General features: G+C 40.6%; 1 protein-coding gene across 3 annotated transcripts in view; it reads right to left on the reverse strand.

Annotated features, from left to right (window-relative positions):
* The window catches only part of ZNF827 (zinc finger protein 827), a 110,950-nt gene that overhangs the window by 75,326 nt on the left and 9,199 nt on the right, over positions 1-26,425 (reverse strand). For 2 of the 3 annotated variants that reach the window (XM_086747500.1, XM_086747502.1), the window contains exons 2-3: positions 7,005-8,015; positions 2,288-2,460 (exon numbers count right to left, since the gene is read on the reverse strand). In XM_086747500.1, coding sequence (XP_086603626.1) covers positions 2,288-2,460; positions 7,005-8,015 — 1,184 coding nt within the window. The remainder of the gene's footprint in view (positions 1-2,287; positions 2,461-7,004; positions 8,016-26,425) is intronic. The other variant, XM_086747501.1, reaches the window with a different exon arrangement.

Consider the following 26,425-nt stretch of genomic DNA (forward strand, 5'->3'; position numbering starts at 1 on the left):
GATAAATCCCGTATTTTTTATTTTTAATTTGGTTATCAATTTATATCTTCACCAAAGGGAATTCAAATTATGTCTGACACTGTTGGACACGTGACTAACATGCCCCTATGTCATTCACCTTCCTCAATTTTGATGTCGTAGAAAATATTTTTACGAATGGCCTACTCATTTGAGAAAAGTGTATGAAACCCACTGAAAAATAAGGTAAAATATTATTTCTCATTCTTGTACTTGTGATTCTTTACATCTATCCATAAGACTATTACAAGGACAAACCACCAAACACAGGCCATCTAGTTTTATAAGACAATTGCCTTCATCTTAAACAGGGAGTAGTTCTACCAGCAAAGACCACTGAGTCCATCATGACCTGCATTGACTGAGGAGACTTCAAATCTTATCTCCACAGGAAGGCTAAAGGAGGCTGTAATCTCTTACATTGTGTCAAGCAGCTCTGGGCCTGACTCTGACCTCTATGTTGTCTAACTGAGCATTAATTGGCAATAAATACTATATTACCCAATAATTAACACTGCATGTTACATGTTTGTACAACAGGTTTGTTTTAAAATGGTATGGGCTCAGTTAATGAAGGAGTTTAGGTTAGGTGGGGAGCAGAAAAGAGCACAAGGGCTTCAGATAACCATCAATTTAATAGCACACAGATACAATGAAATAGTCCCTAATTTTCTCCAACAATAATTCTGTTACCATCTATGGAAATTACCAGGGCAAAAAGAAAGGGACAGGCCCTCAATTTGCAAATAATAATTCCAAAAAGGCAAAAAAAAGCAGACAACAAGAATTTCTGCAGGTAATAATAGGTATGTCCTTTACAAAGAAAGGCACAACAACAGGTCTTTCCCAGGGAACAGCAAGCTTTTAGGTGATGCATGCTTCTGTGCAGGCTGTCAAGAACCAAAAACAAACAAAAAAAAAAAAACCCAACCAACCAAAAAAAATATCTTTCTTATTTCCCATTCTTTTCACTCATCTTCTACTCTGGATGGCCATCTGAGCCCTCTAGTCAACTTGGAACACCAAGTCCTAAAAGAAAGAGCCACAAACACCGAATCTTGATAAGGATTAGCATGATACACCAAGGAAGTCTGGGCACAGTGCATCGATTCACAGTAGAAAAGTGAAGGGATGAGTCTTCAGACTTTAGTGGTTTGATTTCAGACCCACCAAGGACCTGAAATACAGCAAGATTTGCTGTATGTGACCAGTGGAATAATCTGAATAATTTACACTGAAGTGAACAGTTACTTGGGTGTAAGCAAGGTTAGACTCCTGTCTAGTGAGCTCAGATTCTGCAATCACATATATAAAAGCTGAACAGGCATTTCTGTCCCATTCCACACCAGCCTAGTACTCTGTTACACACATTTGTCTAAAACAGACAAAATAACTATATAACACTAACTATAATAAAACATTTCACTGTTACTATAAGACACAACTACATTAACAAGGGAAACTTTTTGCATTTCAGCTTCTTCATCCTTGGGCTAATGGAAGAGGTATCGCTTTTACTTAATCAAGCGTGTTCTACAGCTTGAAAGACCAGGCACGTTGTACGTTGCAACCAGGTAGTACCTCAGCTAAGCAGACAGAGTTTCTTTACATTTTTATATTTTTCCGTATCAACACGGAGGTTGCTTCCTTCAACAGGTCATCTTCAGTTAGAGCCTAAAACTCAGACTGAGTTAAAAGTATGCTTTAAACTTAACGGAAACATTTGAAAATAAAACATTACAGTACAATCTGTCATTCATTTGATTTTGGATCCTTCACTCCTGAAATGATTGCAGTTAAAAACTACAGTGAGCAAAAAATAAAACTGCAGGCCTGTCTATGGAAAGTAATGGGGAGATGCCCTGCTAGCACTGGCCAAGTTGGTATGCCCACTCCGTGTGATGCAAGGGCATACAGAGATACTGGCTGGCATCCTGAAAAGCAGCACTGCTCTGTTTGCATGGTGTCACACCTCAGCTAACATCTCTGCTTCTGGTGGTTCCAGGTCCAGAATTAAATCTGTCACAGACAGCTTGTGCTGCACCAAGCTGATGTAACTCAAGGTAGTTTCCACATTGCATAAAATGGAAAGGCAAGTGAAGGGGAAAAAAAAAAAAAAAGTTATTTCTCTCTCTTTTTAACGGTCTCCTTATTTAAACAAAGGCATCATTAGTAGCACAGCTAGGGAAATTTTGTTCTTGCAAATGCAAATGAAATAGGTTTCATTGCTGATTCAAGTGTTTTGATTGTCAGTAAACACTTCCCTTACCTTCATGTGTGATTTGAGATTGTCCTTGCGTGCACAGCGAAATGGACAGAGTGGACACTGATGACTTTTCAAACCTGTATGAATGACCATGTGCCGTTTCCAGTAACTCTTCCTCTTGATAACCAAACCACAAATGGGACACTGGAAAGGTTTTCCTCCTTCTTCTTCTGAGGCTTAGCAGAAGGGGGAAGAAAAAGAGAGGATCCTTTACAGCCACTTGTCGAATACTTTCCCCTTGTAAACATAGTCAAGATACCATTTTTCAATGCTAGAATTTCATCTGCAAAGAGACACATCAGTTAAACAACAACATGTACCAGAAATTTCAGTTCCTCCCTCCCTGCATATCCCTCTCCCCCTTAATCTAGTTATTCTCCCTTTAAGAAAGGTCACCATAATTTATAAAGGTTAATGTCCCAAACATCCTTCAGCTAATCAGTAGGGGATGCTACTCTACCTCACCTGCTCCTAATGTTCCTTATAATTCAGCTGAACTGAGATGGATGTCTCTCATAATCATCACTTTGCAGCTCCATTTCCTATCAAAGGCCGGTTGTAGTAGGGTATGGAAAACATGCTTAACTGTTAAAAAAATGATCCATTTCCCCATCTGATGGTTAGCTAGCAGAGGAGTGGGATATAAAGCATAGAACAATCCACAGCTTGACTAAAAAGTATGCTTGTATTGCATATCAAATACATTTAACTCCAGAAGTGACTGACTTCAGAACCCCTGCTGTTGAATTTTAGTTATGGCTCGAACAGATGCTGCTGCGGCTTCAGCCATCGGGGTCTTCGGGTGGTGCATTTCCTTCCGCTCCCCTAGTTGCCAGGGCTTTAAAGCTACCGCTTTCCTGAATGTTTGCACTCTGCTTTACTGCCCAGTTCACCTAAGAGAAGAAAAGGATTTGGCGGTATTTATCAGGCAAATATGGTTAGTCTACTGAGTGTGGAACCATCTCAATGTTGAAGGAAAGAGAAATTCCTGCTGCTGACTTTACACAAGTAACCATCCATTCGCCCTCTCACCACAATTTCATAAAGAAAGGCCTACCACTGCTGTGGAATTGGAAGCCTTTTCCCTAACTGTAAAAGACAGACTATTTTCAAATATCCAGAGCTCAGCAATGTGCATCCTGCTGGTTGGAATTTCTCTCAGAATATTTAATCTCATTAGTATCAGTTATTTCCTACTGATAAGGACATAGCAAAACATCAAATTCCCTTGATGATGAACTAAGTGATAAAAATCTCCAGAAACATCTGCCATATCCTAACACAGAATATAAAAAAAATAGGTAGGAAAAGAAACCACCATAATTCAACTGATTAGGTAGTCATTCTGTAAGTACAAAAAAGGACACATTGTCAAAGCATGCACTTCTGCAAGTTCAGAAATTCTCCTTGAGAAATACTCTATCAAGCTCAACATACTATCAAATTGTTCCCCTCTCTGCACCTCTAAAGAGTAAGCCAAAGCCAATCCTATAATTGTTTATGTTTCAGTTTTTAAATATCTTTACTTACTTCTTCACAAAAGGTAGGAGAAAGACAAGCCACAGGGGAAAAAAAATATATTGGTAGCATTTTAACCTGTCATTTCTTTTCCTTCTATCATATCTCTTCTCCAGCCTCTGGTTATCATCACAAAGGATCCAGAAAAGAAATGCGTAAGAAGCTATTATCTGTTTTCCACCCTATTAAAAATAAATCTGCAAACAAGAGGGATCAATAGTAATGTAGCACATTACAAAATATGCAAAGAACTGAACTGAATGCATGTGACTTGACCAATAACAACAATTAATGGCACACAGGAACTATGTCAATGCTCTCCAAAGCTGAACCATGTTAGCTCTTTACTACACTACATCAGCCTCAGCATAACAAAATAACATAATGGGCTTCGGCTTTCCTTCATTTATACTGATGTCTTCATGTCACACGGTGTCAATTAGTTGAAAGAACGACTTCAGCGAGGAGAGAATCAGCCAGTGCCTCCCAGAGAATCTCAGGGAACAACACTGCAAGCATTGCAGGCAAAAAGTTACCCCCAACAAGCATTCAGTCAGTAAAAGAAGGGTCTGCCACTCACATTCTTTCAAAAATTACATTGGAACTTTAACAGGCTTCCTTTCAAATTTCATCCCAAACACATGAGCATTTTATAAAATTGGCAATATTAACAGATATGCCTATGCAAGTAATGATTAGGTCCACCAAATCTGACATGCAGTTCCAGAGGTGACTATGCTCTGATAAGCCACGGCTCCAGCTTCTTCCCTGTAATAATTCTGAGCAAATAGCTCAGCATGGTGGACAAAAGAGCAGCAGGCATACTCTGATTATTAACATATTCCTCTTTAAATAGCCTCCATCTTTGTTGTTCCTTACTTGTCGACATCTAATTAATCTCACTGAGTATTGATCTCAGCTAGATGTTGCTGGTGGGTGAGTGAATCAGTTCATAACAAAGCAAACTCACCATTGCCTTAAACGTTCAAAGTATGAGGGGGAAAAAACACCTCTCAAGCTAGCCATGCCTACTGGGAAAAGTTGTCTCTCTCTGGGAACAACACAAAAAAACCCCATGTCTCAAGACATACACAAAAAGATAAAACATTATAAAATGAAATACTATTTTTTTTGCTTTTAGTGCGATAAGGTTGTAGGTGCAAAAGCAATCAGGAACATGCGACATTTATTTTCATAGCAAATATACATGCTCAGCTGCCCTACTCAACTTTTACAGAAGAGAACTCTTCAATCAAAGGTGACTGAACAGTGACCTTTTATTTTTTTTTTTTTTGCAACCTGCATTTCTCCGTGGCTGAAGGAATCAAGGAGTCTGGCTGTCCGTAATCAACATCCAGATAAGCTAACCAACAGCTTTTTATTTTCAGTAGGTTAATTATTTAGAAAGGAAAAACTTAATAGCACATCAGAAAATGGACTTAACTTTTTGCACTATAAAGTTTGCTTGGATGCCAACTGGCATTGGCCCAGTGTGTATGAACTAAAAGGAAACACCCTTCCTCTTGGGATACTAGTCCCATATACTAGAAAAAAAAAAAAAAAGAAGTTTTTCCTTGGTTACCAAGGACCTGAGGCGGTCAGCCCCCATTTTTATCTTTAGCAGCCCAGTATGCTTGGGCCTTCAGCAAAGAGAATAGTTGCTAGGAATCTGCTGCATCAGAGCTAGTTTTTTCTCCAGCAGGAAATAAACAAGTAACTTCAAATAAATTTTAACCGTACCCCTTTTCTATACATTCCTGCCTTTCTTATACGAAGGCCAGTCTTCATGGGGAAAGTAACATTAAATGAATGCCCACAGTCACCTTGGTGTAGCCAGTGTTGGTATTCCTATTCCCACACGAGAGGACCTTTTCTTGGTTCAGCTTATGTTACACCAAAAAGGACTTCATTTAAACTAATGAAAACCTTAGGCCAGACCCATGCCAAGAATAGTTTGCCATTTTAACTGCCTTGGCAAGACACACCAGCAAAACACTTGCAGAACACACACAACTCAGAGCAAAAAACTGGTACCGGCTGTACCTCATCACACCCCTACCCCTCTGCTTTCAAGGGAGAAATGAGCATTGCTTTCCATCCAATAGCTTCTACACTGCAAGTTTTAACCAAGAGCTGCACAGAGACAGATCAGACCTCACAATATCCCTAAACAAAAAGCCTAGGTCAGAAAGACAGTAGTGCAATTATACAACATCCATGTCAGGCTTCAGTTGCTACAACTGTGCAGTCAAGCTAGGATTCCTGATAGAACAGCCTGATAAAGCTCTAATACACCCAACCACTTTGTGCATCTTGTGAAGATAGCTGACATGCTTCCTGCCCTCTGCAGCAGAACACCACTCCAGGGAGAACATTGATGACACCTGAAATTGTATGTTCTACCAGAAATATGAATCTATGATGTGAACTTTTTATAGGAAGAGATGAAAGAAACCTTATTTTTCCTTATTTTGAAGACGGATCATTTAAATTTCCCTGCATGGCTTGCCAGTTCTCAAAAGCTTTTGTTACCAAGACTGTTTCTTCTTATTCTCTGTAAGCCTGATTCCTTGAAAGCCGACAGCTGGAACTGGTGGAGGGAAGTCAGAAGTGTAAAATGGTTCTTGTTGAGCAAATTATAGAAATGCAGTTCGTGCCTTTTTTTTTTTTTTTTAATGACAAAGGATTGTAGAATACCAAACTGCTGCAAAACATTTTAATGAAAAGTGGCAACATAATAACATACTCTGGTAAATTAGGGCAGGGTAGTAAGTGATTACACAAAAGTCCATTTGTGACAGAGACAGCAGGAGGGAGAATTCTCCCTTGTCCAGTATTTCAAAAGCACTAGTTTTGTACATGCTTACTGACACCATGATCTCCCTAACAGGGATTCTTTGATCTTCTCCTTTAAATATTTTTTGTGGATTTATTCTGAACTTCATAAGAGGGGGAAATACCATTGTATGGAAGTAAAAAAGTTCTGAACTGTACAGTCATATCTTTCAAATATGGAAACATTTATGACAGTTCATTCTTCAAGTGGTATTTTAAAAGGCTTTTCAACTGTTTACCTAAAGTACCTCTTTCTTATTCTCATAATACGTGGAATCAAATCAAATCCAGACCCACCGAAGAAAAGTTACATAAGCATACAGGAAAACAAATACATTCTACTTAGCGGCTCAAACTGTATCCATACCTGTACCAGTGGGTTTGGATGCTCTTCCCTTAGGAACTGGCAGTAACAATAATTCCAAAGACTGTGGTGGAGTTGCTTTCTCTTGCTTCATCTCTGAAAGTTGTAGCGGATCCTCAGCAACCAGTGATTTTTTCTTCTCAGCCAATAGGGTGCCTGCAGCCCTTGCAGCAACCTCCTTGAGAAGGGCAGCTGAAGAGGTCATGGAAGCCAGAGAAAGGAAAGAACTAGCCGGAGGCGGGTGCTCCTGCCCAGGAGTCATGCTTCTTTCACTCACTTTCTTAGATAAAGCTGCTAACGTGGAGCTGGCTGACTGAGAACTAAAAGGTGAGGAAAAGGATTCGAATCTTATAGTGTCTTCAGTCCTTGAAAGAGATTTGTCCTGCAGAACAGCATTGGCTGCGGCTTTCAGTTTCAGGATAGCTGAATCGGGGGACAAACCACAGGTGGTGGTTGAGTTTGGCAACCACTTACCTTGATTCCATATAAAGTGACTACTTGCATTGTATTGGTCACTTTGTTCCTGTTTCTCCGCAAGTTTTCTGGCAAGAACGCTTAGCTGCTGGGCATGATGAGCAGGTGGAGAGAAGGAGAGATTTGAGCCAAGATTTACAGGGGACTCGACTCTGCCATTGACTGTATCAGCAGCATCCAGCTTGAGGGAGCCAGCCTCCAGTAGCCGCCTCAGGTTACTACTCAGTGGCTTATTTGGACCAGGAGGTTCTTCTTCACACAAAGACGACACATCAGGAGAAAGATGCTCTTTGCTCTGTAATGTCTCTCTCAGTGCCTCATTTTCAATGGATCCCAGTTCTGCTGCATTGCTGCTAGGAGTTGCACTTCCCAAAGAAGTATCTGGGGAAGTGGACTGCTCTTGGAGTCTGTCCTCAAGAGACAACTTAAAGTTCTCCTGGACTTCTCCATATGATGCTTCTGAGGGAGTTTCTGAAGAATTTCCAAACCAGCGTTCTTCTTCACTGAGTTCACCTTCCACTTCTTCCTGTCTGGTACCATCTGTGCAGAACCAAGAACAACAGTATTATTCCCAAATTTGAGTAAAATATCTTCTTAGCATGAAGTATGCCTGGCCTCTGCATGACCCTCCCGAATAGTCACCTAACATCTCCCTGAAGTGCAATCAGCCTAGATTGAGTGATACAGGAAAAAGCTTTTGGAAAATAAGTCTTTATTTGAAGACAAAATCATGACAAGCTTGTCATCTTTCAGTTAGCATAACTAAAACAGCTAAAACAATACAAATATACATAATATATATTCATATAGTCAAATACTTTATTATCAGTATAGTCTGTACATCTTGCAAAATGTTATGAACTCTGTGGTATAAAGCAGGGATTTAAGAGGCCCAGAAATTACTGGATACTTGGTGTCTTCGTACAGCTAGCACCAGCATGCCTTCAAAGGCAGATCAGGTGTGTAGCTACTCAAAGCAGTTTCTTCCAGTGACTCTAAATCTCAGCCCAATCCTGCAGTGACCCCTATCTAAAATAAAATAAAATTTGTACCGATAATACACAATTAATTCCTGAATAGCTGAAATTACTAATACATGAATGCAGCCTGAAGATCTCATCTCTCCAACTAGTTGGGAAAGGAATATCATAACATAAAAAACTAATCTTTGGGTTTTTTTCTTCTCATGTAGACACTACTTGCTTGTCATTTACTTTTCACTCTTCATTAATGTTAAAATTTTAAAGATTGTCCTAAACTGAACTTAGTTTATCTGAAAATAATAAAAATATATATATATAGCATTCTCAATGCAATTAGTTACATTTTCTCCTCTCCAGTAACTGCAACCCATGTTTTCTCTCCTGAGACCTAACTGACTGTGACCCTGACTTCAAAGTCATACAAACCTGACCAAGACTTTTTTTTTTGCAGATGTTGCTGGCCGATCAGAACAGAGTTAAGAACAGCAGCAATGCTAGAATTAAATTCATGTTATCTTCTCTTGCCAGATACCTTTCACATTTCTTTCTTTTAGACTCAATGTCCCAAGCTACAAAAGAATCTTTGTAATAGTACTACAGCAAAACAAAAGGATTTAATACAAGCCTCCACTGACATTCTGGAAATAACCCTGCATGATATGTGCTGTATCTATGATCATGTATTATTCCCAGATTCCCTATTTAATTCCAGAAAATTATACAACTTGGAGAGAAGTTGATGAATAAAAACTTTGATTTATATTATTGCTCTGATTCAATGAATTCAAGGAGGAAAAACCCAGCCAAATGTATCATGAGTGCAGAGATACTAATATACACTCTGAAAGCAAAGTTGGTTGTTTTTTTTTTTAATGTTATACAGAATACGAGGAATAGGCTTTCACAGTAAGTTCATTTTACTCAAAACCCTTCAGAAAAAAATCACCAATGTTTTAAGAGCCCACAATAAAACCACTCACTTACCTTAGATTAGTAATTAAAGCAGAAGAGAGCTAGCATCTTTCCTATTCAAAACAAACAAAAGCCAGGCAAAACTCAAAGATTTACCTAAAATTATTTTTATATTATCCAAGTTAACATCACAGACGCAGCAAGATTAACAATAACATGTGCATAAAGGCTAATACCATGCACATTCAAATAAAGAAGATAGATGCTAATCAGCTGAGTCAGCACTTATGCAGGTTAAAGGAGAACTGAGCATATTCCCCTTTCACCCTGTGAACATTAAAAAGTAACTTGGGGCATATCTGTACAGTGAATGCACTCAGATGAGCGATCCGTCCACTCATCCCAGACCCAAGCAAGTTCTGGATTGGAAGCCAAAAGAACATCTTACTAGTGCTTTGTCTGATGCGATACACAAGATACACAAGAGCAGGGCACATCCTCTGGGACACAGCCTAGAGTTGACACCACTACACAGCTTGAGGCAGAGCTAGCCTGCATGCTACCACTTACATCCACATCTCTGCTACGTCTGTCTGTGTTCAAACAACCCTTCTCCCCTGCAAACCCTCCTCTCTCTGTGCCTCTGCTTCCCATCCATAAATAGGGAGAGAGAGTTGTATTTTCCTTTACTCAGAAAGTTATCAAAAAAATTACAGTTTGAGAGATATTTAAGTGTAAATGGTTACAAGAGGAAGTGGATTTCTGTTTTAGAGAAATCTCCAGCTTACTAAACCCTGAAACATCTCTGTACCTTGCCGTGTACCTCAATTTCTTATTGTTGATTATATGTTTTTTAGTTGCAATGAGCCTTTAAAATACCAGTTAAATATCACCATTTTACAAATCTCTCCATCTTGTTCAACCCACTTGCACTGAATGTCCCACATGTATTTTCACTATCCATCCCTCCTCTCTAAAGCTGGCATCTCAGGGAACACTCACAGTAGCTGAGAAACAGGACACTGGTATTTTAAGTTGATGGTTAAGGACAGAGGGAAAGGAACTACATCTGCCATGGCATAGCTGCAATACAGCTTTCTTCAACAGCAACACAACCACACTATGCCTGGAACCGAAAAAAAAAAAAGGTAGCAATAGCAGGACAGATAGGAATAGGGACTTCTTTCTTGCTTTTTCCAGACATGCACATTCCCCATTGGTCCTGTCTATATGAAGGACCAACATTTTATTGACAAGGAGCAGCAGGAGTGCAGTGCTCTTCATTTAAAGGCTTTCTAGCAAGACCAGAATTTCCCTCCTCTTCGGGCAATGCAGTGAGAGCTCCCCCTCCTGTTGCCAATCTACCTGTAATCACTCAAGCTCTCAAATCTCCAAGCAGTCTCCATAACAAAGGGCAGATTTCCTTTGCAGCCTCTCTGTCCCAAAAGCCAGGTGATTTTTTTTTTTCCCACCAGTGCAGTTTCCTTCTGTACCCAGAAATCAGACCTCCACCTGCTGACACAGTTCTAATTTTCCTCTTCTCAGTAATTCCCTCAGTTGCTGCAGCATCAAGTCCACTGTATTTTAAGGCTGTAAGGTTAACGCTGAAAAAGCCAACATCAGTGTCTTATCATGAGCTCAGTCAAACCTCCTTTTAAACAGTAGTGAATTGGTTTTGAAGCATAACAGTGGAGCCTGGCAATTCCATTGCTAAGCAAAGTTGCCATTCAAGGGTTTCAGGGCAGGATTTTAATTCATACTGACTTGTGAGCCTGTGAGTTCGAACATGCTTGAGAACTCCAGGAGAAATCAGCCCAATCCACCATCTTTCCTATGATTTCAAATTAAATAAAACCTTCCCTCAGAATTCAGAGGGTTCATGAGACACCCAGACTAGGTTTGTCTGAAACAGAACCCAACCTCTATGTGTCCGTCAAGAAACTTCAGCTGTATTTCACATCAGTGGCAGATGACATGTTTTTCCCTTCTCTCACAACACAGCTAGGGAGCGCCAGTGAGAAGTCCTTGAAAACTAGTAATACCACATTGAAATTTCTTCTCTTCACCATAAACATACTATAGTTTGTTATTACAGAATTACTTATGAGCATTAAGCTACTAGCATTTCATTTCTATGGCAGCCTGAAATGCTAAACATGGGTAAGAAAACACACGGAAGTCACAAAGCAGGAAAAGGTAACTTCAGAGTTAGGGGCAAATTCTCACTGACTTCATTTGGAACAAGATCTGGCTGGGAACGCCATCGGGGAGAAACTCTTCAGCAAGGCCTGTTGTGACAGGACAAGAGGTAATGGTTTTAAAATAGAGGGAGGTAGATTTAGATTTGATATTAGGAAAAAAAAAAAATTAGGAGGGTGGTGGAACACTGGAACAGGTTGCCCAGGGATGTGGTGGATGCCTCGTCCCTGGAAACATTCAAGGCCAGGTTGGGTGGGGCTCTGAGCAACCTGATCTGGTTGGAGATGTCCCTGCTCCTTGCAGGGGGGTTGGACTAGATGGCCTTTAAAGGTTGCTTCCAACCCAAACTGTTCTATGATTCTGTGAGTCTATCAACTTTCACTGAGCAAACGCTCATCAGATTACCTCTTCTCAACATGAGTGAAGAGTCGACACTTGTCATTGCTTCTCTTTACTGATTTCCATGGCAGTTCTGGAATGAGAACTGCTTCCCAAACCATTTGCCACTGGCAGAAGCTAGTGGAAGTTACAAGTGTCCTGCCTGCTTCGGGACTACCCCATCACATGGCACCCAGGAGCCTCACACAAGTACTTCCCAGTCCTGTCAGCGATGACAAAAGGCACAAAAGTACTGTTGGGTGACTGCTGCTACTGATGTAGCCGAATATCAGTCCCTGACAAAGTCACCAATGTGTGCAGAAACACTCTGAAGAAGTGCCAGCTTCCCTCGCTTGCCCACTCATTCGCGTGTTTCCAAATACAGAAAAGTTCTGTTTCCTTTTCAAGACATCAGTTTGACAGACAAATCTTATTGATCCCAAAGTATGTTATTTCACTTCATCTGCCCTTTTACTTACAGTGGTGATTAGAATTTGACCCTGATATCAATAGAAATGTAAATATTAACTTGCCCAGACTACTTCTATCTGAAAATTGAAAAGGATAAACCTTTTTGTCAGTTTATATACTAAGCCATCCAACTCAAATGTTGGAAACTTTACCTGCACCCAACATAATGTACACATGCCATTCCTAAAAGCAGCAAGTGTGAGATGCTCCACAGTTCCACTTTGTAGGACTTGGAGTGGAGAAATACAAACGTAGCAGGCTAGATCTAGGAACTCTCTGTGAGTACATGGAAAAGGGAAGAGTCTCCAAGTTGTGGCACTGAGTGACAGACATGGGAAGTGAAAACATGATTGAAAAAACACCACGTGGACCACCAGAAAGTATCTGAGAAGAGGCTACAGCTAAGGGATTCACCCCAAAGAGACTGAATTTTCATGCTAAGAGGGACAAAAATTCACTTTAATAATTCAGTGCAATGAGTAAATTAAAGAACTTCAATACAGAATTAACATTGCAAATCTATATGCTACAGTGAACTGAAACATACAGAAACTGTAGTTATGGTATTACAGAATGAAAGTTACAACAAATGTAAAAGCAGATAGAAGTCAAATAATTTCAAATAAATGTGCATAGGAAAATTGCTGATGAGATAAATTAGGTAAGATTGTCCTAACTTCAGCGGTTAACATTTGAAGAAAGATCTGCGAATCTACAGGAGCAGGATTTAAAGAGACACGAGAGCCAAACCTTGTTTTCATTATCTTGATATCAAATATCTTGCCAGACATGATCATTCAACTTTGTGTCAATCTACATGAAGTTATAATTGCATTTGTTGGCTATTTTGCACCTAAGTCATCTTCCTAATTTGTTGCCCCAACAGCTTATCTTGTTCTGTCTCTAACACCTATCATAAACCATTCTCTGTATTATCTTATACTAAATACTATACCTAGGCCTACTGAAAGAGCTAGGATTAAGTGATAGGTTTACACCAGGGAACTGAAGAGCTCTGCAAAGATACCTAAAGAACTTAAAAGGACACATTAAACTTAAATTAAGCGGTAAGGCATACATAAGGAGTTTGGAGGAAACACAGACCAACTCAGATGAGCAACCAGTTTAAGGTCAAGTAAATAGGCAGATGCATAAAAAATAAGGCAGAGATAACACCTAAGCAACCTAGAAGTTAGCCTTGTGTGATTTTATCAAGAATACCAAGAAAAGGGGAGTGACTGAAGAAAAGCAGCAGCTGACAAACAAGTTGTCCATGCCAGACAACTGTAAAGGCATTTAACTAGCCACGAACAAGAAAGAGGTAAGATCAATAGTAAACTGGTGTGCTCATAATTTGGCCTCCAAGATGGTTTCCCATGTCCTACCCTCTCCTGTCTGCTTTCTTAGAACCCTCAAACAAGGATAGCCATAGGCCAAAAACTCATTCTTCTGGAAGTACATTTCAGAATACCCTCTCTTTACAGGCCCTGCAACCCAGGTTCCCTTATGACTGTTACCATCTGCATCATACCCAAATAAGAGGAGTTTCCCATCACATGATGGCTGCACATTCAAGAAGAGAACACAGGCCCACAATGTCTCCATCCTAGCTCTACAACAGTCAGCCTATTTACACCCTTTAGAACTGGAATACAGAAGGATTCTCACTTCCTTCAGCCAAACCCAAAAAGTACCACTGGCATGGAAGCCTTGAAATTTGCCAGAAATTGGTTGCTACCCACCCTGGGCAGAACAGTTTTAGTGGGACAAGGAAAACAGAAGCCATACTGGAGAAACTCCAGGATGAAATGAGAGTCCTAACTGCAAACAGCACATTAAGTGAGAACTCAGCCAGAAAAGCATCACATCAGAATTTAGTGTAGGCCAGATAATACAGAGGAGAAAAGAATGAAACGAGCTAAGGACTGAATATAGTAGATAGCTTTAGGTAAACTATGTTACCCGTGTAAGTGCATCATTTTAGCAACGGTAAAAAAATAATTACAAGCGATCACTTGCTAATACCACATCACTTTCTGATTCACATTGTCTCTGGGTGTCAGCTTCACATAAACCCTTGTTGACTTCACAACCAAAAGCAGCACGCAGAGGCCTAAAAAGGGCGGTCATATTGGGAGGTCTATTCTGTGGTATCCTATATAAATTGTTCAGTCTAGCTGACTACAAACTATCCTTTTTTTTTTTTATTCAGACCTGGTTTTAAGCATTTCAAACAAAAAAAAAAAAAGAAAAAGAGTTAATATCATTTCTTTGGGCTGAATAACATTTATGGGTCCCCACACCCACCAGACCATATGGATGTGTGTGCTGTAGGACTGCCTCAGAGAAGCTGGGCACACTGTGCACTGACATCCCATAGACTCCACCTCAAAAAAGCACTCACAGCCACATCTGATCAGACTACAGATCCAGGGCTGCAGCTATGTTGATTTTCCCACGGGAATGCTTGCAAGAAAATAATGATTTTAATAAAGACACAAAGAGCTGCCTTAACTCCTTTTATTATATCAACAGCAGCAAATAAAACCTAACAAGTCACAGTTACATAAAGTGTCACATGCTAGAGTGCCCTCGGTCCCCCATTTTCCCTTCATGATTTCGGTGACCTATAATAGGTAAGCAGCACAGGAAGTCACTGTCCTCTTTCAATGGAATTTCTGGCTCGCTCGCTTATCAACGGGATGATTATTCAACTCTTGACCTCATCACAAAATGGTTTAGCAGTGTTGCTGGTGCTTGAACCAAATTTCTCTACTGCAGGCTGACCTAGAGAGAGCAGTACAGCTGCAAGAAGAACTGCCAAAAAGCCATAGCTCTTCTGTTCTGTCCTTCTCCCCTGTGTTTAAGATGTGTGAAAACACTCACACAATTAAATAGGGAAAGAAGCCCTACGTAGGACTCTGTATTTCATCTCCACATCTTTTAAAATAATGATTGTCCTAACCGGAGGGACGGAGGAAAGGGGAAAAGAAAGGCACAGCTTTTAAAGACAAGGCATATATCCTCTACTTTTATCCCTAACTTAAAGCAACTTTGAAAAAATCCACTTATAAGAAAACCCCAGAATATTCACCTAGCAATTTCTCTAGTACTGTTGTTTTTTTTTTTTAAAAAGGGCTTCAAGAGAAATAAGATTAGAGAAAGTTAATTACCTTGCAGTAACTGGAACTCTTCAACATGCTTTGCCCATATGCACAAACAACTGTGAATGTGCAGAACCACCATGCATTCAAGGTTTGACAACTGCTAGACAATCACAGAAGGTCAACATGCATGTACAGCACCTCAGTTTCCTCTCAAAGGTGGAATCCAGGTGTGATGGACTCTTCCAAGGAAGAAGGGAAGCAGGATGGATTACTGGAAAAGCTTGTCACAGATAAAATAAGACTGCCTTTATTTCCTTTCCTTCAAAGGAGAAGAATTTTGTGGTAGACGGGAAATAGAGACAGTGGCCATTTACTTTCAGCCACAAGCCCCAGAACAAATGTGTCAAGGGGGTTTCATTACCTGCCAAAAAAAAAAAAAAATCCTCCTTTTACTAGCTAAGTATCCATGGAAAAGGACAGAAATAAATGGTTTCTCCTGAGGTAAGCTGTCACTACTTGATTAAGGTTCTCAGGGCTGTTGACAAACCACAAGGTAGGACCTTATAGTGACAACAACTCTGATCTCCAAAACAAGTTCTTCAAAAAAATAACCCCTAGTACAATGGATGTTTGACATCTTGCCTCCAAGACAGATTAATTATTCTTCTGCTCTAGGCAAGATGTTATAGTTAGTAGCTGTGGGATCAGTGTTTGAGGAGTGTTGCTTCCACTGGGACTCAGAGATTTTAAGCACCAAATGAACAGGCATTGCCTTAGAATGCAGTGACTTTAACAGTCACACTGTTAAGGTGACAAAAGCTCAAGACTGACAGAAGAGGTGGTCCTGTGCCACTTCTTGCATTTGCTCTGTTGTTTGACAGCTTGGCGAGTCAATTTCAACTCACTAATCTGGCAGAAAAATACTCACTCTGTCAAGAAATCAGAACAAAACTGATGCAAAGGAGGCAGGAATGGGGAAACAGAAGAAGGAGTCAACAATCCGAGACACCCATCTCCTGAGGTCTTTTGGGGTGCAAAGCACATCACATATTGTCAATGCAAAACACCAGAGGATTCTCCCTCCCATCCCAAACCTCAACAACATACTACACCTCTCAGGGAAAAGCTGGCCTGTGCAGTCAGGATGGCCACAGCAGTCAATATCATGTAGGCTGCTTTAGAAGACTTATCTGAGACATCTACAGCTGGGCTGGCCACCATAGACTCTTCTGATACTAATTAAAGAACTCTTCTCTAGAATTTGTTGGCAGCATCTTCCTGGTTGAAGAAAAGTCCTACAGAACCACAGATAATACCTTAACAGCAAGGCTCAGTAATCAGCAACCCTGAAAAGTAGGTGGGCAGAGCAGTATTTCTTATAGTGTAATATTTACATATAACAATGTTACACAAGTACGTACGTGTGCAATAATACATGTATAATACTTGTCTCACTACAATTTAGAATTACTTTGTTCTAGCTGAATTTTGCCACCATTTGAGGCTTAGTGAGCTGAAGTACTTGAGGTGCATGAAACAGAACAGAATACACATGGCCTTAGAGGAGGGGAAAATTTTAGACCATTTCTCAAGTGGTAACGCCACAAAAGAGCATCCTACACAAAAAGGTTTCATCACAGAACCTTAAGGTTGGAAGAGACCCCCAAGATCATCAAGTCCAACCGTGAACCTAACACCACCATGCCTACTAAACCATATCCTGAAGTGCTATGTCTACATGTTCTTTGAACACTTCCAGGGATGGTGACACCACCACTTCCTTGGGCAGCCTGTTCCAGTGCCTGACCACTCTTTCAGTAAAGAAGTGTTTCCTAATATCCAACCTAAACCTCCCCTGCCACAACTTGAGGCCATTTCCTCTTGTCCTATCACTAGTTACTCGGGAGATGAGACCAATGCCTGCCTCCCTACAACCTCCTTTCAGGTAGATGTAGAGAGCAATGAGGTCTCCTCTCGGCCTCCTCTTCTCCAGATTAAACAATCCCAGTTCCCTCAGCTGGTCCTCATAAGACTTGTGCTCCAGACCCCTCACCAGCTTCGTTGCCCTTCTCCGGATGCACTCCAGCAACTCAAGATCATTCTGGTACCGAGGGGCCCAAAACTGCACACAGTATTCAAGGTGCGGCCCCACCAGTGCCAAGTACAGGGGCACAATCAGTTCCCTACTCCTGCTGACCACACTGTTCCTGATGCAAGCCAGAATGCTGTTGGCTTTCTTGGCCACCTGGGCACACTGCTCGTTCATGTTCAGTCAGCTGTCTACCAGCACCCTCGGTTCTCTTTCTGGCGAAGTGACTTGACCAACACCTAGAATTCCTGGAGAGAAAGTAGACAAAGACAGTTGATATTTACGATTGAGCTTTTCAGAAGAAATAAATATTTCTGAAGTCAGCTTACGCTACAAAGGCTGGCTAGTAGCCCCAAGACAGATTCATAAAGCACATAAACTGTCAGTATAACAGAAAATCACGTTCCTTAGAAAACAGATTTTATGGTACTGACTTTCTTCTTGTAACACTTTTGTGGAGACCGAGCAAAATACCACAGTCAGCTTTACTGAAAGTTTCTTCCACAGGCCCTCACAAACGTCCTATAATAACCTACTGTTGAGTTTGGGCACACTTTTCATACAGCACAAGATAGTGATCAGACTGATTTTTACACCAAAGGAGTATGGCCAACTGAAGACCTGAAGCCTGTACATTAACATATCAAAGGAATACACCTCTTTTGCCTCATGAAAACAGAGAATATGATAAACCATTTGCTATAAAACCAAACACTTCTTTAGGCAGCAACTTCTGAGCCATATTGAAGCCCCTTATCAAGAATTTCAGGCTTCCCTGGGTCTTTTAAAACCAGCTATGATAGCAGATTAAGACTCTGATAGAGCATTACAAATCTGAGGACAAACTAAGTATGTGGGAGATCAACTGTTATTCCCACAGCTCTATTTAAAGTGGGAATCAGCTTTAACAATCTTTGATGGTTTAAGTTGTCCATGCGCAAGTCCACCCAGAGAGATTCCCTGCACCTGCAGTGGTAGCGCATCACTTTCATCAGGGTGCATTTACCACTGTGGGCTCACTTACATATTAAGTTCAGTACAGCGATTAGAAATTCTACCTTTTCTTCATTATAAGGAAGTTTTAAAGCTCATTAAAATTATTCCTAGTCAGCCAAAATTCACTTTGCTTCCTCATTTGGTTTGCTCTAGATAGATGTCTATGGCAATAGGCTGCTGCAGTGAGAAAGCATCAAATACTAAAAGATAATAGGGATGCTGACACTTCCAAAATAAGAAGAGTTAAACATTATCCTCAAGACTTCTATTATCCTTAGCATACAGAGTCAAGACCTATCATCTCAGCCTGCTTCATAAAGGAGGGGAAATATTTGAAGATTTTCCACCATGGGGCTTCATTAGAAGTGAAACTCCAAGAAATTCTATCAATTTGGAAAAGCTAGCTACAACCAGAAGATCTCTAAATGAGGGAACTTAGTTTCCACTCTGGATCAAATTATTGTTGGAGATAATCACATGAATTCCAATGGTCAACATAGGAATCCATAATATTTTAAAGCTATCCTTGAATGACAATGAACTCCAGGAATGAAAAGAGATTTTATTCCTTTGGTAGGTCATTAATGAAATCTTCTTTGAAAAGTTGCTTACAGAACACAGAACTATTGTCTCTGTTAGGAAATTCTAAGCAGAAACACAAAACTGCCTTATCTTAAACATAGTGTATCTGCAAACCAGAGGCTCAGTTACTCATTTCCAAATGGCTACTTGCTTTGTAGTAGTTCAATTCTAGGTCAGCCTTCTATTGTCTATTTGAGGTAGAAGACATCAAAATATAGATTATTTTTTCTTTCTTGATGAGATCTTAGGGTGCAATTATCCCTGACTTACAAAAGAAAAAGAGATAGAAGGAAGAAAAACCATAGTCAGACTAGACAATCACTATGAGCTGAAGCAGTGAAGTAACGCAGCGCTCTCAATCTATCACCATACAGTTCTGTTTAGGTGTTATGGAAGACAAGATCCATTCACTTGGACAATTCTGCCTGAGAACATGTAAAGATCATACTATGTTATTAAAATATCTAAAAGAAAAAAGTAGAATAACAACCTCAGTTCTTCATACCTTTCATGTCTTAAAAGGCAATGGGTTTCAAGAAAGGAGGTGGGCACATATGAATGGTCATGGAACTAGACAAAAACTTGACCTATGATCTGGAACAAAAGGCTCAGAAACAACGGAAATGTATCCATTTTCAGAGAGGTAAGCCTCTGCCTTGAACAGCTCAAGTAAGACTAGCAGAATTTCTTTCTGCATACCCTACAATGCTTTTTGGTGCTATGATGAGCAGTCTCCAAGACAAAGACTAAGCCTAAGACATAGTTTAGAGAATCTATCTGCTGACTGGATGACTCAAGGCATTTTAAAGTGATTATATTCTTCTTGGCTGTCAGTGGTATCCACAAGGCTTCGGCAGAAGAAAATTGGGAGAAGCACCCTTAATGGTATCACAGCTATGTCGTGAGCACTTACCAAGAAAAGAAGTCTCCATAGCAAAACTGCAGTAAGGCATTAAGCATGAATAGTACAGTTTCATATATCACATTTGGTATGATCTAGGTGCACAAAAAGGCAGAAAAGCTTTGCTTTCTAATCCTCAGTTAACTTGGTAACAAATAAAATTGGTGGTCCACTCTATTTTGCATAACTATGTTCTCTGGTTTTGAGCTACACCTATAAACTGCCTGCTCTTATATTAGATAACAATTAATCTTAATTAAGGCCTGCACCTGACCTGCCACCTCCCCAGCACTGGCTGCAGTGACAGCTGTCCCAACTCTTTACTGCGACACAATGCATCTTCATTGCCTGAAATGCATGGCAAGCCTCAGCACAGTCACAACCCCAACAGTAAAAAGTAGGCACAAGAATCCTCACATGTTCCTCGCAATCTACAGCAGCCAAGAATAAAGTGATCTGTTCATGTTATAGATTATTGTAACACGGATTTACCCTCAGTATGTGCAACTCGTTTTAGCGTGGCTAGTCATTTAAAACGGACAGGGTCACCACAGCAACATGATTTTTGTCACTCTTACAGTTGGAAAGGAAGCAGATGAGAAGTTGCAAGTGTCTTTTCAGCTGGCAAAAGGGGTTGGCTAAAGTGAGGAAAGTGTTCAAACACACCACTTTGTTGCATACAAACAGTTTACAATGAAAATAAATAGCTCCATGATCATGATTGCAATGTAGCATTATGGCCTGGGAATGGCCATAAGTTTACAGAGTTCTTACATTACCTGAAAGAGTAAAATTGGTAGAAAAGGTCCAGGAAAAAGCCATAAATCACCTATGCTCCAAGCTGTGCAGGTCAATTCCAAATTTTCCTAAGGGACAAACCATTGACCAAAAGGCTAATTGAGGCACCAAAACCACACCGGCTGATTACCTGCTCCTTCACCCATTCCCATGAGGAGTTGCCCTCATGTGTTGTACACATCGTATAGGATCATGCCCTTAAGCAATCCAGAGTAAATTTACCATAGCTACCACGATGTATCAGAAAAAAATTGTCTGCTAAGGTTGATAAATCAGTCAATTACCTGCTTCCTTGACTTTTATTCTTGTATAAATGTTTTCATCCTTACATTACCAGTATCAGTACCTAGGAGAAGATGATCTGTACATTGCCAAACCCAACTATTTAAATTACTAGCAAATCCTTAGTTACTATAAACAAGATTACAACAGGCTTATTTTAAAAATATTTCTAAACACCAAAGCAATAGCTCCAGAAAATAAAGCTCCCTTGCTGTCATTATTTGAGGCTGCTGTCTCCACGTTTACTCTTGTTCTGTGCACAACGGTCAGTGCTCCCTCAGCCTACTTGAACGTCACAGCAAAAGCACGTGTTGTCTTTCCATCGATACGCTCCGCATGGCTGAGCATATACACAGGGTGTGAAGTTCCCAGTCTCCCCTTAGCTCCTCCTATGAAGTCCAAACCACCTTCCTCCCCAGGCCACACACTTCCCTCCTACTATAAAATAGGAAGAAATCATTAACATACAGAGGAAAGTAAAGACAAGCAAATGCTACGGAAGCACTGCAGTTACTGACTTCATCTTCAGGGCAGAGATGCTTTAGTGCCCTTGGTGGGAATCTAAAGAACAGTCCAATCTTCACAGGTGCCAGGAGAGTATGGCAAAACCACAGAAGGCCATCATCCTCGCCAGCAAGCTGGTTTGGTCTCAAAATTGAATAGTAAATCTATGGCAAGGTAGATGAGCATGATCTCAGGTATAATTTCTGTTTCCATACTTTCTCTCACTGGCAATAGCAAGAGATTTCCAGAAAAGGAGAACAGAAAATACCCGACTAATGACACAGAAGCTGAAACCAAAAGGATAATGATACATCATACTTCTTCCTCTCCACATAGAAGCTACTAAATACAAAGAGTTGTGCAATAGATCTGGTTTCCTGTATCTCTTCAAAGGCATAGTCACATTTTGGAACTGAGAAGCAGAGAACTCCCACTAGGGTTTGTACAGGGACAGACTAATGTAAGCCCAGCATAGCTTTAATACTGGAGGAAAGCTCTTCAAAAGGTTTCAGCAGCACTATAAAAACGTACAGGAACATCCAGAACATATCTAGTCATTTCAAGGGCATGTTTTCCATCTTTTCCCCACCTACCTCTGTTCATCTGAGGGACGACTGCTCTACAGATGCACAACCTCAACCATGGTTACCTTGGTTTCCCTGAGAAACTGCCAAGTGCATCTTTCCCATGGGACATCTCATTAGAATGCAGGCTCTCCTTCAGGCTGAAACTATCTTTCTGTTGGGTCACACATGCCTAGGACAGCAGGCTTGTACTCCTATGCACTACACAAAAATAACAAAGGAGAAGGAAACAATATTTCTTTGTCTCTGTTGTGAGAGCACTTTCTGATGTCTAATCACAACCAGAGAAAACAGAAGTCCAGGAGACACTCAGCTGAAAGAGTAATCAGAAGTCCTACAGAAGAACGTGGTATTTCCGATCTGCTTTCTCCAAGACTACAGGCTCCAGTTTCCCAAACCAGGCCAACAACGTTGGGGATAACATAAATGGCAACCTTCACTTTTTGTCTTCTCTCCAATGAATTAAAGGCATGCTGTGTCTTCTCTTGAACCAGTTCCAAACAACTTCTCATTCTATTAACTTCTGAAACTGCCAGTAGTCTTCAGGGAGTGACACTGATAAAGTAGTGATATTACCAAAATGAAAAATGGGTATTTCTCTACTTTCCTACATTTCCTCACCAATCTTCTCCAGCTGGTCTACAAAACTTACCGTACATACTGACTGGCAAAGGGTGAAAAAAAAAAGAGAAGAATTATCAGTGACAGAAGCAGTGATCATATCACAAATGGTTTTGGAGAAAGAGAAAAAGGAAGAAAACTAAGTTCTCATTAGTTTGTTAGTGCTACACAAGGACTAAAGTTGAAAAAAAAAAAAAAAAAGCTGTCTGTGAAGCTCTCCCAATAGGTATGAAGAATCTCTGAAGAAACTTCCTGTTGAGCCATGGGAAAAAAAGAAAAAACAAGAACTCAAAAAGCTGGAGATTTCAAGCCTATAAACTGTCCTGCCGAACCTCCAAACATCCCCACAAACATCATACAACCCCAACAGCTCTGTCATTGCAATCTAGAACCCTCAGACCCAAAAAACATTCCAAGGGACACAATTTTAACTTACAGCAACCAGTAAAATAGCAAGAGAAAAATTCTTGCTTGCCAAAGGGAGGTTTTCATCTCTGGAGCACAAAGTTAACCCAGCTATCTTCTAAGGAAGGAAGAAGAACACAGCCTCTCTATCTCTTTATTGCTGCAGGAGGCTGGCTGGCTGCTCTTCATATAAAGGACACATTGGAGTTTGAAAACTGTCAAAGAAGTGGTTGCATTTGCCTGCCTTGATGATATGATGTACTGTTGTACATTCTGACCTATGCTTACTTTGACTTTTTTGGTCAGCTCATTATTTCCTTCTCTGAGCACGAATAAGACATCTCAACTTCCCAACAGCCCCAGTGGCATTCTGGCAAAAGCAATTCATTCCACTCGATTCAGAAGAATCGCTACTGCTACGTAGTCAATAATCCAGACACTTCTGTTCAGTTTACGCATAGGGCCAGGTTCTGTCCTGTGTGACATGTGAGTATTTGGCAAAGGAGGAACACAACATGAGCCTTTACAGCACTCCGATTCTCCCTTGTGTTTTCTAACCTAGACTCAGCCTGGAGACTGACTTATCAACAGCAGCTGGAAATGGCTGTTAACTAGCAGTAAGTAGATCTGAGTGTGTTCCAGCTGCGGCTTCATCTCTGACCCTTTCCATCTCTGAGTGACAGTCTATTTTAAGTCATAGTGATATGAAGATGTATGAAATAACAGCATTATTTCTTTCCTAGGAACATCCCCATGCAATGAGAATCCCTGTCTGGAAAGGGCAAGGCAACTTCCATAACATTTGCATCACCCCACCAGCACAAGGGAGATCAGAGGACGGCTGCAAAGCTGGCCCGTTGCTGATAATAAACATTAAGTCCTAGTTTAAAAATAACCTTAAGTGGAACTCAGTAAAGTCATCTTAAATTATTCTAAATATTGAAGTTGGAAAGGTAGTGACAGCAAATACCGTGAACTTTCTTTCCCTTTCATTAAAATACAGAAAGAGAAAACCCCACACTAACCACTCGAAACACTGACACTTAGAAAAGACTTTCAAAATACATGGAGCGTTGCCTTAGAATACATTTGTGAAGGTTCTTCCAGTGATCAATAAAGTAAAAGAAACAATAAAATAATGTAGAAGCCTCTATGTCACCTTAATATGTAGGCTCCAATAAACAAAACGTAGGATGCCTCAGATCAAGCTGCTACAGTGCCTTTCATTATCCCTGTTGTGTTTACAACCTCTATCAAGGGGTCACAAAGTGAAGGGAGGAGCTCACAAACGTGTGGCAATATTCAGCCATAGGTGACATCAGAGCAGCATACCTGTTTTAACAAAGATCGCCTTTGGTTTTGGCTAGCTTCTGTTTATTTTTGCTACATGCAGCTTCTCCTGCTCTATTTTTGGTAAATAATGTGCTCCTGATTTACCATTTTGCTCTGCCCCATTACTCACCTGAGGTGCTTTATGCACATTAGCTTTCCGACTGGTTCGGAAACAAAAGGTTTAGGTTTCAGATGCTGAAATTATTCCTTCCTGCAAGTGTCACAGGAATCTAGTTCCCTATAATTTATTTTTTTTTCCTCTCTCTCAAAGTCAGATTAAAACACAGCAAATTATATTCTCTATGTTTCTAATTCCTCCCAGAAGGATGATATTATGGTAACATATCTAAGGGAAGCTTCAAGAAGTGTTTGTTTTGTCGTGCTGTGTTTGCTACCAAAGACAGCTGCTTTCTTTGTCCCTGAGAGGATTGCTTGGGGTTAATAAGCAAAGCCAAAGAAGAGAGGATTAGGAAGCTACTCGTAGTAGTAGGCGCACACACAGAAGCAGACCTTTCCACGTGGAATAGGCACTCCTCACTCCTAGACACACTGCCTCAGCTTTCAACCTTAAGAAAAGTCAGAGGTCACATAATTAATGTGCAAGCACTGAATAAAAAGTGGACATTCCTCAAGCCTTATCTTATTTTAAAGAGATTTAGGATTCTGTGCCAAGCTCCTGGTACAAGAAAGTAATGCTATAGAGCACAGACACACCATAAATGGCAGCAACCCATTTCTACAATCTGCCTAAAAATCCACCTAAAATTCAGATGCAGAGGAACAGCTAGAAGCGAAGGGGAAGTTTCACGTTCACGTCCATTCCATTGCTGGCTTTTCTGCTGAACAAACAAACAAGTGCGCCAATGGCAGTGGCATTTGATTTTATTTTTTCAAAGCACATTTCTTGGCTGAAAACTCTGTGGGCTTTACCAAAACTTTTTATGCAGGCCAGTAAATGCCTTCAAAGACAAGTCTGATTCTCATGAGAGTACGTCTTTACTAAATAACGCCGCGCTACGTAGTGATATCTGAGCCAGTCTGAGTATACCCACAAGTATTATAGCTGAATTAACCTGGGTAGACTGCTGTGATAACTGCCTCCCGTACACGAGGTAGCTTATTTAGAGCTTGCTTTGTTATCTCAACGTGGCACAGCACTGTGCAGGAAGACAATAGAAACAATTACGGTGAAGTCTATTTAGACCTTATGGGCAATGTAACAGTACCTCAAGGTGGGCAGAAGAGCCCCCTTCAGAGTTATTCGCTGTGCAAAGAGCTCTCCCTTTGGCAACGCAGAATTGACAAAAGGATTATGTCAGCCCTTCCTTTGCAGAGCGAGGAGCAGGGTGAGGGCCTGCGGGCAACAGAAATTAGAGCAGCTATTATGCTTACACTGGTGCCTGAGAAGGGCTCTTCATGTGCTCAAAGTGCTAGAAATACAGAGGTAGATGTTACATGGCTTCACTAAGGGCAAATTGTGCCTGACCAATATGGTGGTCCCCTAAGACAGGATTACAGCACTGGTGGATAAGGGAAGAGCAACTGATGTCATCTACCTGGACTTGTGCAAAGAATTTGACACTGTCCCGCACAACATCCTTGTCTCTAAACTGGAGAAACATGGATTTGACAGATGGACCACTCGGTGGATGAGAACTGGCTGGATGGTTGCACTCAAAGAGTTGTGGTCAACAGCTCAATGTCCATGTGGACACCAGTGACAAGTGGCAGGTTCCTCAGGGGTCAGTATCGGGACCAGCACTGTTTAACATCTTTGTCGCCGATGTGAACAGTGGGACAGAGTGC

The sequence above is a fragment of the Chlamydotis macqueenii genome, chromosome 4 (assembly GCF_036417535.1).
Source record: "Chlamydotis macqueenii isolate bChlMac1 chromosome 4, bChlMac1.mat, whole genome shotgun sequence".
Lineage (NCBI taxonomy): Eukaryota > Metazoa > Chordata > Aves > Otidiformes > Otididae > Chlamydotis > Chlamydotis macqueenii.